The 14,800-nt window shown below is 50.2% G+C and overlaps 1 protein-coding gene across 10 annotated transcripts in view; it reads left to right on the forward strand.

Annotated features, from left to right (window-relative positions):
* Positions 1–14,385: 14,385 nt before the first annotated feature.
* The window catches only part of TCOF1 (treacle ribosome biogenesis factor 1), a 37,178-nt gene continuing 36,763 nt past the window's right edge, over positions 14,386–14,800 (forward strand). For all 10 annotated transcript variants that reach the window (XM_032851543.1, XM_032851547.1, XM_032851544.1 and 7 more), the window contains exon 1: positions 14,386–14,553. In XM_032851543.1, coding sequence (XP_032707434.1) covers positions 14,446–14,553 — 108 coding nt within the window. In that variant the 5' untranslated portion in view covers positions 14,386–14,445. The remainder of the gene's footprint in view (positions 14,554–14,800) is intronic.

The raw sequence follows: 14,800 nt of genomic DNA on the forward strand, positions 1-14,800 counted from the left end.
CTCCGGGTGCCTAAGGCATGTTTTGTCAGGAGTTAATGGACTTTGTTCCTTCTCTGCCTGATGAAGGTATAGAGGGGCCTGGGGAGGGTTGGAGAGGAAGGAGACATTCATTGGTGTTCTCTGCTTCCGGGAACATGGCTGGCTATTCCTGTTCCTCTGAGCTTCAAAGCCTTCTTAAATTGTCTTCAAAGAGTGAGTACTAATCTCTGCCTCATACAGGACTTTTCAGTTCCCGAAGCATATTGACTTCCATGAGCTCACTTGGTCTCTTAGCTGCCCACCCTGTGAGCAGAGTAAGGCTCTCCCCAACTTGGCTGATGGTGAATTTGAGGCTTAGAAGAGGCAAATGCCTTGCCCAAGGCTGCAGGGTGGGGGTATAACCATGCTGAGGCTAGAACCCGGGTCTCCTGGCTTCCCACCCAGCACCCTTACCTGGCTGGCATTCAAGGTAAGTAGACAGCAGAATATTCCCCATGCTCTGAGAGGGCTGGACAATTTTTTTTTAAAGATTTTATTTATTTCTTTGACAGAGATCACAAGTAGGTGGGAGGCAGGCAGAGAGGAAGAGGAGGAAGCAGGCTCTCTGCTGAGCAGAGAACCCGGTGCGGGGCTCGATCCCAGGACCCTGAGATCATGACCTGAGCTGCAGGCAGAGGCTTTAACCCACTGAGCCACCCGGGCGCCCCTGGACCGGACAAGTTAAGCAAATAGCTCTAGGCCCCAAAACATATGAAAAGATGTTCAACCTCATGGAAATTCAGAGAGATACAAATTAAGACCATTATGAGATACCATTTTACGCCCACGAGATTGGCAAAAAGATAAGGAGCCTGACAATACCAAGTGTTGGCAAGGATATGGGTGCTGCTAACGGGAGTGTCTGTGGGGATAAGTGATTCAGAAAACCATCTGCTATTATCTTATAAAGTTGATCATTCACTTTCCCTACAACATGGCAGTTCCACTGGTGGGCATGTATATTTCCAGGTATGTATACATGAGTGCAGACCATTTGGACCACACTGGTTATGAAAACTTTGACTTAATTTCAGGCCAGTGGGTAAATAGCCGCTACTCCATGTCTCTCTTCACCCAGCCCCTTCACCGTGTGACTTCCCTGTGCTCTGGCTGCTCCAGTTCCTCTTCTGGGGGCCCTCACAACATTCCCAGAATCCAGCAACTGTAAGGTTAACACTTGGCCTCTCCTTGACCTCCCAGACCAGGTTCCAGCAGTATAGCATTCATTCCAATTCCTCAGTGCCCCTTACCTTTCTGGTTGTTTGTTGTTGTTAGTATGTACACCCTAGAGAAACCCTTGTTCACATGTACCAGGAGAAATGTACAAGTTTATTCATAGCATCAGTGTTCTTAGTAGACACAACAGCGAATGCAACAACCACAATAACAAATCAACTATAAATAACTCGATACGCGCGGACAGAAGTTGCCTATGCAAGCTGTCTCCTTCTGTTGGGTCAGAAAAGCTGCTCAGGGGCTCTGGGCAGATGAAGGAGACAGGCCAGTCTTCCAGCGGGGTCCGAGACCCATCAGATATCATGCTGGATAGCAGGTACTGACTGAGCCCTCATTTCCATGCCAGGTGCTACATTCGTTAGGCTAGTATCTTATTTCCCAGCCGAGGAGGCAATGACCCTGGTTCATCCCATTTCATAGGGAAGGAAGCTGAAAGGTAGAGATGTAAAGTGGCTTGCCCAAGGTCACACATTGTAGAGCTAGAGTTTGAGGTCACATCTGGGATTCCCAAGCCCAGTATGGGAGACCTTCTTCACCACTGTGGGCTCATCGCCACAGAGTAGAGGTTTCTGGGGTGCAAGACCTTCTCTGCTCAGGATCCCCAGCTTCGAGCTCGGAGCCTGGGTTACAAGAGATGCTCAGCGAACAGAGACTTCATACCACAAAGTAGTCAATCAGCCTGTTGGGTCTGACCTCAGCCTCTGGACCAGCCTCACTCCTGCCTGGTCTCTGAAATCCAGGCCGGAAGGCCGTGTCTCCCCCCAATTCCTTTGCTTCCTGATGGCCTGATTTTGAACCTGGGCTTGTGAGACACGTCTCTGAGAGGCCCCTCCAAATCTTTAAATACAAAGAACGTGACTCTACTCACAAATTCCTTTATTCTCTAAACATCGATTGAGCACCTATCACATCAGATGCAGAGCTCTGAGGGAGAGAAACAGCATGGACCAGAAATCATCCTTGCTTTCAGAAGCCCTCTGCCGGCCTCGGGTGACCCCAGCCCTGAAAACCACATCCTCCAGAAGAGTGGGTGCCTGAATAAAGCCCATGTGCTTGGCTCAGGGACCCTTCAACCAGTCAAAGTAGTAAAAATGGCAGGACATTGCAGTGACATTGAATGTTCTGTCCTCGTGTGCCTCCTGTCTGACCTTCTGCCTGAGCAAGAATTTGTTTTTGCTGTGGAAAGTTCAACGTGCTCGTTTATTTGTTTGGTTTCTTAATTTAATCTCTTTTGCAAATAAAAATAAAGATAGTGTGTTTGCCCAAATAGTGACAGGCTCCACCTGAGATGTCATGTGGACACTCGGGGAATGAAAATCCCACCAGTGCAGCTAACGGCCTCGGTGCCCTGGACAGTGGGGGAAGTGCCAGGTGGATTAGGATCCCAAGTCCCCCAGCACAGCTCTGCCAGGAACTGATGTTGGAAAAGTCAATTGGCCTCTTCAGGCCTGTTTCCCTCCTTGAGGAAATGAGAGAGTCAAACATGTTCGTAAAGGTAGAACTTTCACATTCGCTACCTCATTTTGCCGTCATGATATCCTGGGAGGAAGCCTTTTTGATCCCTATTTGATTAGCAGAGAAATGAAAGCAGAAGAGTCAGAAGAATCCAGGGGACCCAGCCACTCAGCACTGGAGATGGGACCTCAGTTCAGGCTCCCAATCCCTGTCTGGAATGCTTTGGTCTTTCCTAGGGTTTCTCAAATTTGGGAGACAGACACATGCCTTAAAAAATTCTCACTGACCTGGGATCTTTGTGGTCAGCAAACACAAAATATAAGAACCTGCTCGGTTTGATCTTTTTGAACATCTTGGTTCGTTTAGGAGGCCATGGAGTCCTCGATCATCCCAGCGCCGGTGCGATCATAATTACAAACAGACCAACACGGGTGCAGTCACGTGCCCGTGTGACATTATCAGGCAGACATCCCGACGATCCAAAAATATTATCTTTAATTGTTTTAGATTATCACTGGAATGAACACCAAAAAACTAAAGTCTAAAAGAACTTGTGGGGAACCCCACCCCCCAATCTGAGATTCTGTCAGGCTGCCTCCACATTGCCTGAAAACCCCTCCCAGTTCGAACATTCTTTGAGTTTCCCTGGTAACCATCTGCTGGTGGAAATGACAATTAAGCTGTTCAGCTGCCTGGTTCACTTAGTTCCCCCATTATGGCTCTGTGCCAGGGTCAAGAAGGCCTGAATGTACCCACATGCAGTGACAGGCAAAAAGAAGAGGGAACCTCCCAAGGTCAGGGGTGAGTCTCTAAATACCGAGTCCAGAAAGCCTAAACCGGGATGAACCTCATTCATTTATCCACCACCCCATCCACGAACCCATCCTGTTCTTCAAATACTCACTCCTGCCCGTTATATTCTAGGTCCTAAATTTGGGACAGAGAAGATGGGGTGGAAAAAAATAAGCAAAGTTTACCCAAATGTGTATAATGTGCTACTCTCAATGTTATATAAATGCGTGTATGTATGTACCCTCCAGTAACAACGCTTCCTCCTGGGAAGCTGGGGAGAAGGGTGGGAAGCGAGGAGACTTTTCTCCACATCCTTTTTACACCTCTCTGGTTTTCACATCACGTGTGTGTATTGCCTACTCCAGAAATAAGTTTCAGTTGTAAATAACGCTCCTGACCGCTGTCCTGGTGCTCCGGTTACTTGAGCAGGTGACCCCTCTGTGATGGTGGGAGGGGTGGAGGAGGGATCTAGGGTCAGCAGAGAGGACAGTAAGCATCTTTTGGTCCTCCTGTCCATGGGCTCCATGGTCTTGTCCAAATGGCTGATCACCCCAGAGGCCTCTGCCCACCTCCCCCCAGGCTTGATCCTGCTTCAACAGGGTGCTGTGCCCAGGATGCTGGGATGAATTGCTGGGAGGCAATGGGGGTAGCCCCCTGCTGTAGCTTCAAGAGACCTGTTTGTGTGGGCTGGCATGGGGTCACATGTGAGTGAAGGTGACCAGGCACGTCACTTTTCACTTTTCTTTCTTTCAATGACCTTCACTTTTCTTTCCCCAAATACTCTCTTTGGAGCCATCAGATGCCCCCATGGATGACTGACTTGCAGCTGTCATGGCGTGCACCCTCCCGGCTCTCCTGCAAGATCGGGAATGCGACTCCATACCCTTCCCTGCCTCCGGAGTCACCTAAATGGGCTCAGGACCCAGGTCCTGAGTGGGAGGGGAGGGATGGTAAGGCTGGGTTCCACACATCCGGTTCCTCCAGAGACCTAGCCGTGTTCTGAGATGTGGTTAGATTCGAAGAGAATATATCCATCCCTTTGGACCAAACACCACTGGGCCATCCATGCTAGATGGGCCTCAGATGACAGCTTCTCTGGAGACTCGTCAGTGAGTCCTCCTCCACCTTCTGCCACTGCCCTCCTCCTTCCAGCCTTGCAGCATCCCTGAAGCTCCAGACTGTCCTTATCCCCATTTTACAAGAGAGGAAGCTGGAACCCAGAGGTAAAACAAATTACTCCCAAGTTCACCTCACTTGTCGATCTCTCAGGAAGGACTCACAATCCAAGCTGGCCCAGCCCGGGAGACCACGCTCTTCCCACTGCGGCGCCAGCCCTCCTACGGAGGGCGCTATGCCGGGGAAACGGCCTCTGCTTACTGCAGACTGCAGCCTCCCAGGCCGCAGAGGGAGAGATTGACGCTGTAATTATACTAAAATATAAAATCTTTGTGCATCAAAAGACACCATAAATAAAGTACGAAGACAGGCCACTGACTGGCAGGAGGTAGTAGGAACAGGCCCAGTATTTGAGCTCCCACAAGTCAGGAAAAATGACCAGACAGTGCACTGGAAACATGGGCCAGGGATACAAAGGCAATTCGTAGGAGAGGAAATGCAAGCGACCAGACAAATGATGAAAACATTTCAGCCCCACTGATCAGAGACATACAAATTAAAAACACCAATGAGAGGCATTTGGCCCCCATCAGAGCGGCATAAATTCCAGTCTGACAACTGCCAGTGTGAGTCTGGATGGGGAGAGACAGAAACCAGCCAGCCCTTCAGATGCAGCCAGGAGATGGCGGGCGGGCTGGGAGACGCTTGCGTGCCCGGCGACCCCTTCCCAGGCACACACGGGAAACTTGTGCAAGGACCTTCCTGGCTGTGAGGCTTGGGTTGTGAAAAACGGCAACTAGCTCTGATGCCCACAGCTGGGAGAATAGATTAGTAAATTGCAGCACATAGTTACGATGAAACGTATTAGAACAGTGGCAATGCCTGTCCTGAGCTCCGTATACAAGGCAGATAAATTTCAAACAAAATGTTGAAAGGAAACAAGCAAGTTGCAGAAGGCTATGTGCAATGTTATAGCGCCGACAAAAACTTTAAAAATCTGCAGCGCAATACTTTACATGTTTTATGGATGTATACATATATAGCATAAACATAAAAATATGTACAAGAAAGATTCACGCCAACGTCAAGGAACACAGTGGTGACTGTCTCCGGGCAGGAGGGGGGGAAATAGGCTGAGAGGCTGCTACTTATTTGTGATGTCTTATTTCACAACCTTGGCCCGGGAACATGGAAGCTGTATGCACGTGTCCCTATGTTTTTCATACATTGAATGTTTAATTTCTTTAAAAAAAGAAAAAAAGCAGGGAACCAGACATCGGCTCCAAGGTCAATTGTCTCCCAGGTCACTGACGACTATTGGAAAATTCTATCTGGAATTTACCCCCTAGTCAGGGCTCCTAATTCTGTTCCTTGAGGATCCTGCGTGACTGTGCAGGCTGGCAAAAGCAGAGAGGAGGCTGCATCGCCCAGCCACCCCCTCCATCGCCACCCCCTCCACCCCTCGCCACCCCTTCCAGTCTTTAAAGCAGATGGCTTTTCACACAGCATGTTCTTTTCTGTGGAAAGTCCTTGAGAAGCCCAGATGCAAAGGAGGCTCAAAGAAATCCCACCACATTTGTCAGTGGAGCTCTCTCTGCTAACCAGGGACTAGGCTCAACAAGGGATGCTCAGTGAGAAGCACGGAGCTGGGTGTCAGGACATCTGCTGTTGATATGCTGGGTGACTCTGGGTAAGCGACAAACCTCTCTGAGCCCTGGTCTCTCCGCAGGTGCACCGATTAAAATATGTGGTCCACCGTGGCAGTTCCGGACCTAGAAGCATCAGAATCGAGCGGCAAGGTTTTTAAAGGGTCAATGCTGGGGCTCCATAAACAGAATTGCCCGAGGTGGGACCTGAGAATCGCATTTCTGTTGAATTGCCAGGTGATCGCACTGCACAGCACGTTTGGGGATCAGACGGTCATTCCAGGTCGGACAGTCACATATGTCCGAGAACTCGGTCCACGTCCCCTTCTTTTCTCTCCCCACCCCCAGTGCCTTCCTGAATCTTTGTTAATCATCACCCTGAAGAGCTGATGCCAAGCAGGGTGCTGGGTGAGAATGAGGGAGCAGATGAGCTTCCAGAATGCGGCCCCTCTCAGCCTCCCACTCCTTAGTAACCGCAGGGAAGCTGAGAAAGAAGGCGGGGAGGAGGAGCGGGCCCGTGCACCCCTCCACAGGTGGAGGAGGGTCTGGTGGTGGGGACATGGCCCATCTGCTGGATTCCTACCCCTCGGCTCCAAGGCCCAGTGCCCCAGCCCCTGGAGGCAGCGCCTTCCTCCCTGCCCCCATCCTTGGCATGGATCACCACAAATCACAGAATTCTAGAACATCAAAAGCAGACCAATGTTTTCTCGACGGAAGCCATTCACCGCTGTCTTACCACCTGTACTATTATTTAATTGCTACTTTCTTTTACATTGACTCACTGTTTTTTTTACTTGAATGCCTACTTTAGCCCCATCCTAAGCAATAATATCTGTGAAATAACAGGTTTGATGTGCTAGTTATTTTTTGTCTAATACACATTAAAATAAATACATAATGATTTCCATTTTAAAATGTCCCTCTATTTATCTCTTGAAGTCACTTTGTGCTTCACGGCGCTTTCAGAAACACAGAGCTGGTCCAACCCTCTCGATTGAGAAATGCAAACTGAGGCGGGGTTGGGGGGGGCGCTGCCAAAGGCCACACCACTGGGGTGGAACCCTGTATTCCTACAGGCATCCACACTGGAGATGAGGGAGGGCACACCAAAAGGCTTGTGGCGGGCCTCTGGTCCCCTGGTGACCTTGACCTTTAGGGAGACCTTTCTTTGGTGGTGCACTGCCCCCTTCTGGTAGGCTCTTCTGTGATGTGGCTCCTTTCGTCAGGAGTGGCCAGAAGAGAGGGGCTCCTTGCAGAGCAGAGATGACTGTGCTCTGTTGAGAAGCTGAGGCAGTCAGGGAAGACACCACGGAAGAGGTGGTATTTGCATTTGGGTCTGAAGTGTGACAGGACAGGGCTGAGCTTGAATGCCTGTAAGGAAGCTGTGATTCGTTCTCCTGGTCAGTGGTTGACCTCCTGGGGGAGGTTTGATAAGCGGGGGAGAGAAGTTATGCGGAATGCGGTGTGGAGAACTGACAGGGGAGGAGAGAGAGGGGCAGACATAGCTGGAAGGAAGGCAGGTGTGAGGCAGGAGGGCGCCTGCCTCGGCCTGGAACTGGCTGGGGCCTCACCAAGCTGAGTCCTGCCTCTGATAGGGGCCTGCTTCCTTATCAGTGAGAAGAGAGAGAGCCAGGCTTCATGCTCTCCAAGGACACTTCCAGCTCTGAGAAATAAAACCACATAAATAGGAAATTATGCTGATGAAGTTGTGAATTGCTACACCCTTTTTGGCAGTTAATCCGGCTTTAGCTATTAACATAAACCAGAGCATCCCCTCTGGCCCACTTTCATTCCATTCTACAAAAATTAAAGCTCCAGTCCTCAAGGATGTATTTGCCAGGGCGTTGAGAGCAGCGCTGTCCTATTAGCCAGAAAAAAAGAAGTAAATAAGCTGTCCCAAGCTATCTTCCACCTCTGTCAGCGGGAGTCCCCCCTCCTCGCCCCACCCCTGCAGCTGGCCCTCAACCCTGCTAGCTCAAAGCTCATGGCCTAGGGACACCTGGGTGGCTCAGTGGGTTAAAGCCTCTGCCTTCGGCTCTGGTCATGATCCCAGGGTCCTGGAATTGAGCCCCACATCGGGCTCTCTGCTCAGCAGGGAGACTGCTTCCTCCTCCCTCTCTGCCTGCCTCTCTGCCTAGTTGTGATTTCTCTCTGGTTCTCTCTATCAAATAAATAAAATATTTTTAAAAATAAGCTGGTAATTAAAAAAAAAAAAAAAAAAAAGCTCATGGCCAGGGGCCTTACCTCGCTGAGCTCGACTTCCTCCTCTATGAAAGGGTCAGAGAACCAGGGACATGCTCCATAGGGGGCTTTGAGGGCTAAATAATGCCATAAACACTGGTTTGCCTCACAGCACAACTGTGGGGGGCTCCTGGTAGCTGAGCTGCCACACTTACCAAGAAGGCTGCCGGGATCCCAACATCTGGAGAAAAGGCTCCGATCTGACCCTCGGTGAAAAAAGCCAGCTGCTGAGTGTATGTTTAGGATGATCCCCTTTTGCAAAAAAGAAAGAAAAGAGAGATGAAAATAGGGAAATGGGAAGGGAGGATTAAAACCTTATAAAACCTGGTGCAGGTCATCTGTGTCTATCTGAGTCCAGAGGGACGATGTGAAGGGACCTGACACCAGGCCCCTAGGGGTTGCTGGGGGTGGAGGTGGGGGACAGGTGGTGCTGGAGGGTGGGGAAGGGAGCTGGGAGTGGATGACCTGGAGGGAAGGTCTAGCTTTATCTTTGTACATCCCTGAATTGTTTGACTGCTGACTGTAGTAATCACTTTTAAACCTTTTGTAAATCTTTAAAATCTCCAAGACTGAAGAGAAAAGAAAGTGAGAAATTATTATCCTGGGAGCGGGAAGGAGACTGTGGCAAACCTACCGGCCCAAGTGACTTGGCCCAGGGAGAACCCATTGTTACAGTAGATGATGAGGCCATCTTTGGGTTCCAGGGGCAAAGGCAGCCTTTCCAGATGGGCCCCTCTCTAGAGTTCCAAGGCCAGAGGGGCTTTTGTCCAACCAGTAGAGGTGTTGAGGATCAGAGAGGTCAAGAGGCTGGCCCAAGGTCACATAGCAAAGCCTGGCCAAAGAGCAGTTTCCTGACTCCTGGCTCAGTAACCTCTCCCCTATATCGTGCTACCTTCCAACTCTGTGCAGGAGTCCTCCTGCTGGGAGAAGAAGGGTATAGTGTCCCACCTGCTTAACTTCGTTCCCCTCTGCTGACAGTCCCTCCTTCACTCATTTCCTGAGTGCCCTCGCTGTGCCCTGCTTGAGAATTCAAGATGACTAAAGCATGCTGCTTACCCGAGAGACACTCACAGTCGAGTGGTCTGGAAGCTTCTGGCTTCTACCGCTAACAAAGACATCTTTTCCTAACTGTTAAAAAAAAAAAAAAAATTGCTCTGAGGCTAATTTTTTTTAATGCACTGCTTTGTTTGCTGCTGTCTTAATTGTTGCCATGTTGTATTTTATCAGTTTAATGTTTTAATTTTGTGCTTGGGCCCTGAGGCAATTCAGTGAAGGGTATGATTTAGAAAATCAAGGAAATTAAAAAAAAAAAAAATTGTCCACACAAGAGGCAGCCTCCCAGGAGCCAAGGACAAAGCACAAGTGCTTAAAATGAATTTTATTAGGAACAAAACAAAAACAACCTGTTGCCACACAGAAGGTATTAGACCATCCTGTTTTTGTTTTTTTAATTTAATATCAGTTCTTCCTTTTTCCCAGGGTCAGCCAAAGACTCATGTCCCAGTATCCTCTCCACTGACTTCTAGAAGCTTCCACATTTCTGCTTCCAGGCTTGTACTCACAACGTTTGCCCTGCCTGCTCTGCCCTCCTTTCTTCCTCAGGAGTCAGACTATAACCACCTCTGCGTTTGCCAATATTTGTTGACTGGGGTTGGGGATATCACAGCCAACAAGACAACTCCAGATCGGCCCTCGGGAAATTTATATCTACAAAAGTGTTCACTCAACGAGGATGATAATACCCCATGGGGGTGAAAATAAGAGCTTGGAGGAAAAAGAGCTTTGATTTTCCCAGAGATTTTATGCTCATCAGCCTATTGACTTAACTCAGTCAGTGGCCCATCCGCGCCCCCACCTTGCCCCCAGTCAGGAACCTGGGCATTGCCATCAGGTGGAGTTGCCAACTGTCTTACAGCACAGGCTGCTGGTTAATCATCCTCATGGTGGCCCAGTCCCCGGAGGCTTCCACTCTCTCCCTGAACATTGGCTCCCTCTGTCTCCACTTCCCTCCCTGCCCAGTGTAGATCCCAGAGCTCAGAGACTGAGCACCTCTCTTGCCAACACTTTAAATCCCTGTGCCTCTTTCCCTCACGCATCTGGCAAAACCCGAGGCCTCTAGATAAACCCCACTAAGTACTTTCCCCTGGCCTGCTCCTGGGTAGGTGAGCTACAAAGGGGGAAATCTCTCGGTGGGACGGGACAGGACACACATAAATTAACGATCACCAGCCTCTAACTGGGTTGTCGACACTATCAGGCAATTGGGGATTTTGTGGGCAAGTTTGCTTCCCAAGTCGGAATGCTCATTCTCCTCCTTCCTCCAGACTCCTCACCACCTCTTCCTCGCTCTCAGCAGAGGACCTTGCCTCCCACTTTGCAGAAAAAATAGAAGCTCGAGATGAAATCTCCCTTAACATCCCACTACAAACCTACATCTACATCTGCACCCATCCTCTCTTTGTTCCTTCTTTTGGTTCTAGAGAAGTCATCCCTCCTCCTCTCTGAGACCAACCCCTCCACCCACATGCCTGAACCCATTCCCTCTTGCATATGCTCCTGAGCGTCACTTGCTGATTATCTCCCCTGTTCCCTACACCCCTAATTAAGCTCTCTCCCCTTTATCTGCCTTTAAACAAACACAGCTCTCTTGCACCTTATAACACACCTCCCCCAGCACACACACCAACCCTGCCACACTGTCTCTCTCCTCCCCTTTGCACAGAAACTTCTCCAAAGACTCACTGCCTCCTGCATCCCTCCTTCACTCATCAGACCACGGCCACCTGACCTTCTCCATCACTCCACGGAAGTAGCACTCCCGAAAGCCATCAACAGTCGCCACAGCTGTCATTAAGCCAAAGCTCACGGTTCCATGCTCATCCCATCTGACTTCTTGGAGCATTCCCCATGGGCTCACTGCACTTTCCTGACACTTGTCCCTTGCTTTCCTTCCCTACACCCACCCTCCTGGGTCTTCTCCTGCCTCTCTCTTCCCTCCTTCTCTGCCTTGCCAGGCACGTCCTCTTCTGTGCAGTTCTACCCTGTGGGTACGCCTTAGGTCTCCCTGCTGGGCCACCTTCTCTCCTCTGTCTGTGTTCTGCTCCCTGGACAACCTGGCCCTCAGCCACAGCCTCAATTATCATCTCTTCTGACAGCTTCCCATCTTCATGTGGGTCCAAACCTAGGCCCCCAAGTGCCTACCGGACACCTCCTCTCTGTGTCTCAAAGGCATTTCAAGCTCCACCCGCCTAAAGCAGTACTTGCATTTTTCATGGCCCACCTCGTCATCCTTCCCTTCCCACTCTGCACCCATCCCTGTCGTCTCCAGGCTTCCCTTTCTCAGGGAAAGTCACTGCCTGCTGGGCTGCCCAGAAACCTCACAGTCCATCCTGATGCTCTCTCTGCCTTGCCCTCCATTCCAACACATCCCTATGACGATTTTACTTCTCAACAACCCTGGAATCTTCCAGCACTCTCCACCTCTGCTGCAACCAGCATTGCCCCATTATATTCTCCCTAAACGCCTGCCTGCGCTCCTAAGCTTAACTTGTCATCTGGCATGGACACATACACACCCTACTCCACTCTCCACTGGGCATTCACACAGACCACATTAAAATGAAAAACCATCCTGTCGTTCTTGGGCCAACACTGTCAGTGGCTTCCTATCATGCTTAAGATGAAAACAAAGATTCCTTAATGTGGAATCTGTCTGTGCCCACCTTCCACATTCCCCAATCCCCTTGCTCTCCCCCTATGGCCTGCTCCCAAGGCCTTTTCTCATCTCTCCTCTCAGCTGCACCTTCTGTCTCAGGCCCTTTGCGCAGGTTCTTCCCTCTGCCCAGGAATAACCCCCCCACCCCATCCTCACCTATACACAGTTCAGATTTCCTCACAAACGTCACTTTCTCAGGGGCTCCTTCTCTAACCCCCAGGAAAGGATAGATCCCTCCTTCCTGTTAAATGCTTTCCGACAATGGCTAACATACATCTAGGCACAGCACTATTGCTAGAAGTTTCTGAGCATTTCTGCTTAGACCTCAGTTACTCCTCATGACAAGCCTGTGAGGTAGATACTACAATTGTTTCTATTTTACAGATGAAGAAGCCAAGGCACAGAGAAGTTATGTATGTAACTTATCCAAGTTTCCCTAGTTAACAAGAAGCAAAGGCAGAATTTGAACACTAGCTGTGTGACTCCCACACAGTGTTTACTGTTCCATAAGAAAACTCTATTCTTTTCCTTTCTGCATGGCCTCACTGTTTGTAACAAAGTATTTGTATAACTTTTTAGCATGTGTCTCCCCCTTTAGACTTTGAACTCTACTGGGGTGGACACTACTTTATCCCAACAGTATGTACTCAATAAATATTTCACTAAATAACAGAATGCAGATTACTCTCCTCCCTCTTCTTCACTCGCTGCTTTCAGTCACCAGGTCCTATCCCTGTTTCTTCTGGAGCAGTAGTTCCTAACTCTAGGAGGTTCAGTTATGTGCTTATCCACATCCTAAAAACAGTGTGAAAACGTTATGCGTCTGTGCACATTCAAAATTTTCGGCAACAAAGTCTAGGTGGTTCATGCTATCTTCAGTTTCTCAATGGGTCCGTGAAGTTAAAAAGAGCTGATTCAAATATTCCCCAGCCTACCTCATCCTCTCCCTGCCAGCCTCCCTTCAACAAGTACGACAGCCTCACATCTAGTTTGCTCTCCACAAATCCGTCCTCCACATTCTGGTGATAGCAATCTCTTAAAAACACAAACCCAGGTCACCCTCCTACATGAAACAAGTCAGAGATTATCTATCACCCTTGCAACAAAGTGCAAGCTCTGCTCGGCAGGAGCGGGTGCTGCAGGGCCTGTTTACTTCTCCATCCTCCGTGTCCTTACTCATCCCCTCTTTCCCACAACCACAGCCCACCAGCACAGACTGGGTTCTGTGTTTGGGCTTCCCAGCTTATAGCGGTGGTTTCTCCTGTCTGTGTACAGGCAGTGTCCTCTGCCTGGTATGCCAGTCCTCTCTTCTGCACCTAGAAATTCCTGTTCCATCTTTAAGCCTGAAATTAGATGTCTCTTTGGGGTTAGGCGCCCCTCCTCCTGGATCCCATAGGCTGTGTCTGTCCCCAATAATGTACTCAAGACCTTGAACCATCGTTTGGTTACCAAATCTCCCTGTGAGCTTTGAGGGTAGCCACCGTTTCTTATCCATCTTTTTATCCCTCCATTCCAGGTGAGCACTAGCCTGAAGTATAGTGCTCAAAGAACGATTTAGGCAATGAATGACAAATAGTCATGGGTCCTAAAAACTCTGTGAAGTGAATAAATGAGTGGGTAACTGGTAACTCGGGACCAGAGACATGCAGATTAAGATCTTCAGAGATGAGGGGCGCCTGGGTGGCTCAGTGGGTTAAAGCCTCTGCCTTCGGCTCAGGTCATGATCCCAGGGACCTAGAATCGAGCCCCGCATTGGGCTCTCTGCTCAGCAGGGAGCCTGCTTCCTCCTCTCTCTGCCTCTTTCTCCGCCTACTTGTGATCTCTGTCTGTCAAATAAATAAATAAAATCTTTAAAAAAAAAATGTTCAGAGATGAGCAAAACGCTGTCACAGACGTCACAGCGAACAGGGAAAAGACAGATGCCAGCGGTGAGCAAGTCTGGAGGGTTTAAGGAGTCATTCAGATCAAGGCCAGGAGGAGGGACTAGGTTTGACCACGCCCTCCCTGCCAATGGGAGGCATCATTATCCTCCAAGCCTCCGCCCCTTTCACCCGCCGGGGCGGAGCCGGCCACTCCAGGAAATAAGACTACATTTCCCGGCGCACCGCGCGACGCGGGCGAAAGAGGAGCCGGAAGTGGGGCGCGCGAGGTCTAAGGGCACGAGGGAAGTGGCGGGCGGGGACTGAGGGGGGCGTGCAGGTGAGCCGACGGGCGGGTTTCGCCGGCATGGCCGAGGCCAGGAAACGCCGGGAGTTGCTTCCCCTGATCTACCAGCATCTGTTACAGGCAGGCTATGTGCGCGCGGCGCGGGAAGTGAAGGAGCAGAGTGGCCAGGTAAGCGTGCGCGGGCCGTGTGGTAGGGCCGCGTGCAACATTTGGAGAGCGACTGCCTGTGCCCCCTCCCCTAGCGGCCTGGCGAACGCCTAGAGCCGGACCGTGCGGTGCTCTGGGAGGCGGTCGGGGCTAGTGAAGGAGCCGCAGCCTCTGCCCCCGCTTCGGCTCCCTGCCCTTCTGGGCCTCAGTTTCTCCAGCGGTGCAGTGGGCGGGCCCCGATGTGAGATCCGAAGCTCACGGCTTTGTA

Source organism: Lontra canadensis, unplaced genomic scaffold, assembly GCF_010015895.1.
Source record: "Lontra canadensis isolate GAN:19392208 unplaced genomic scaffold, GSC_riverotter_1.0 scaffold5, whole genome shotgun sequence".
NCBI classification, from domain to species: Eukaryota; Metazoa; Chordata; class Mammalia; order Carnivora; family Mustelidae; genus Lontra; species Lontra canadensis.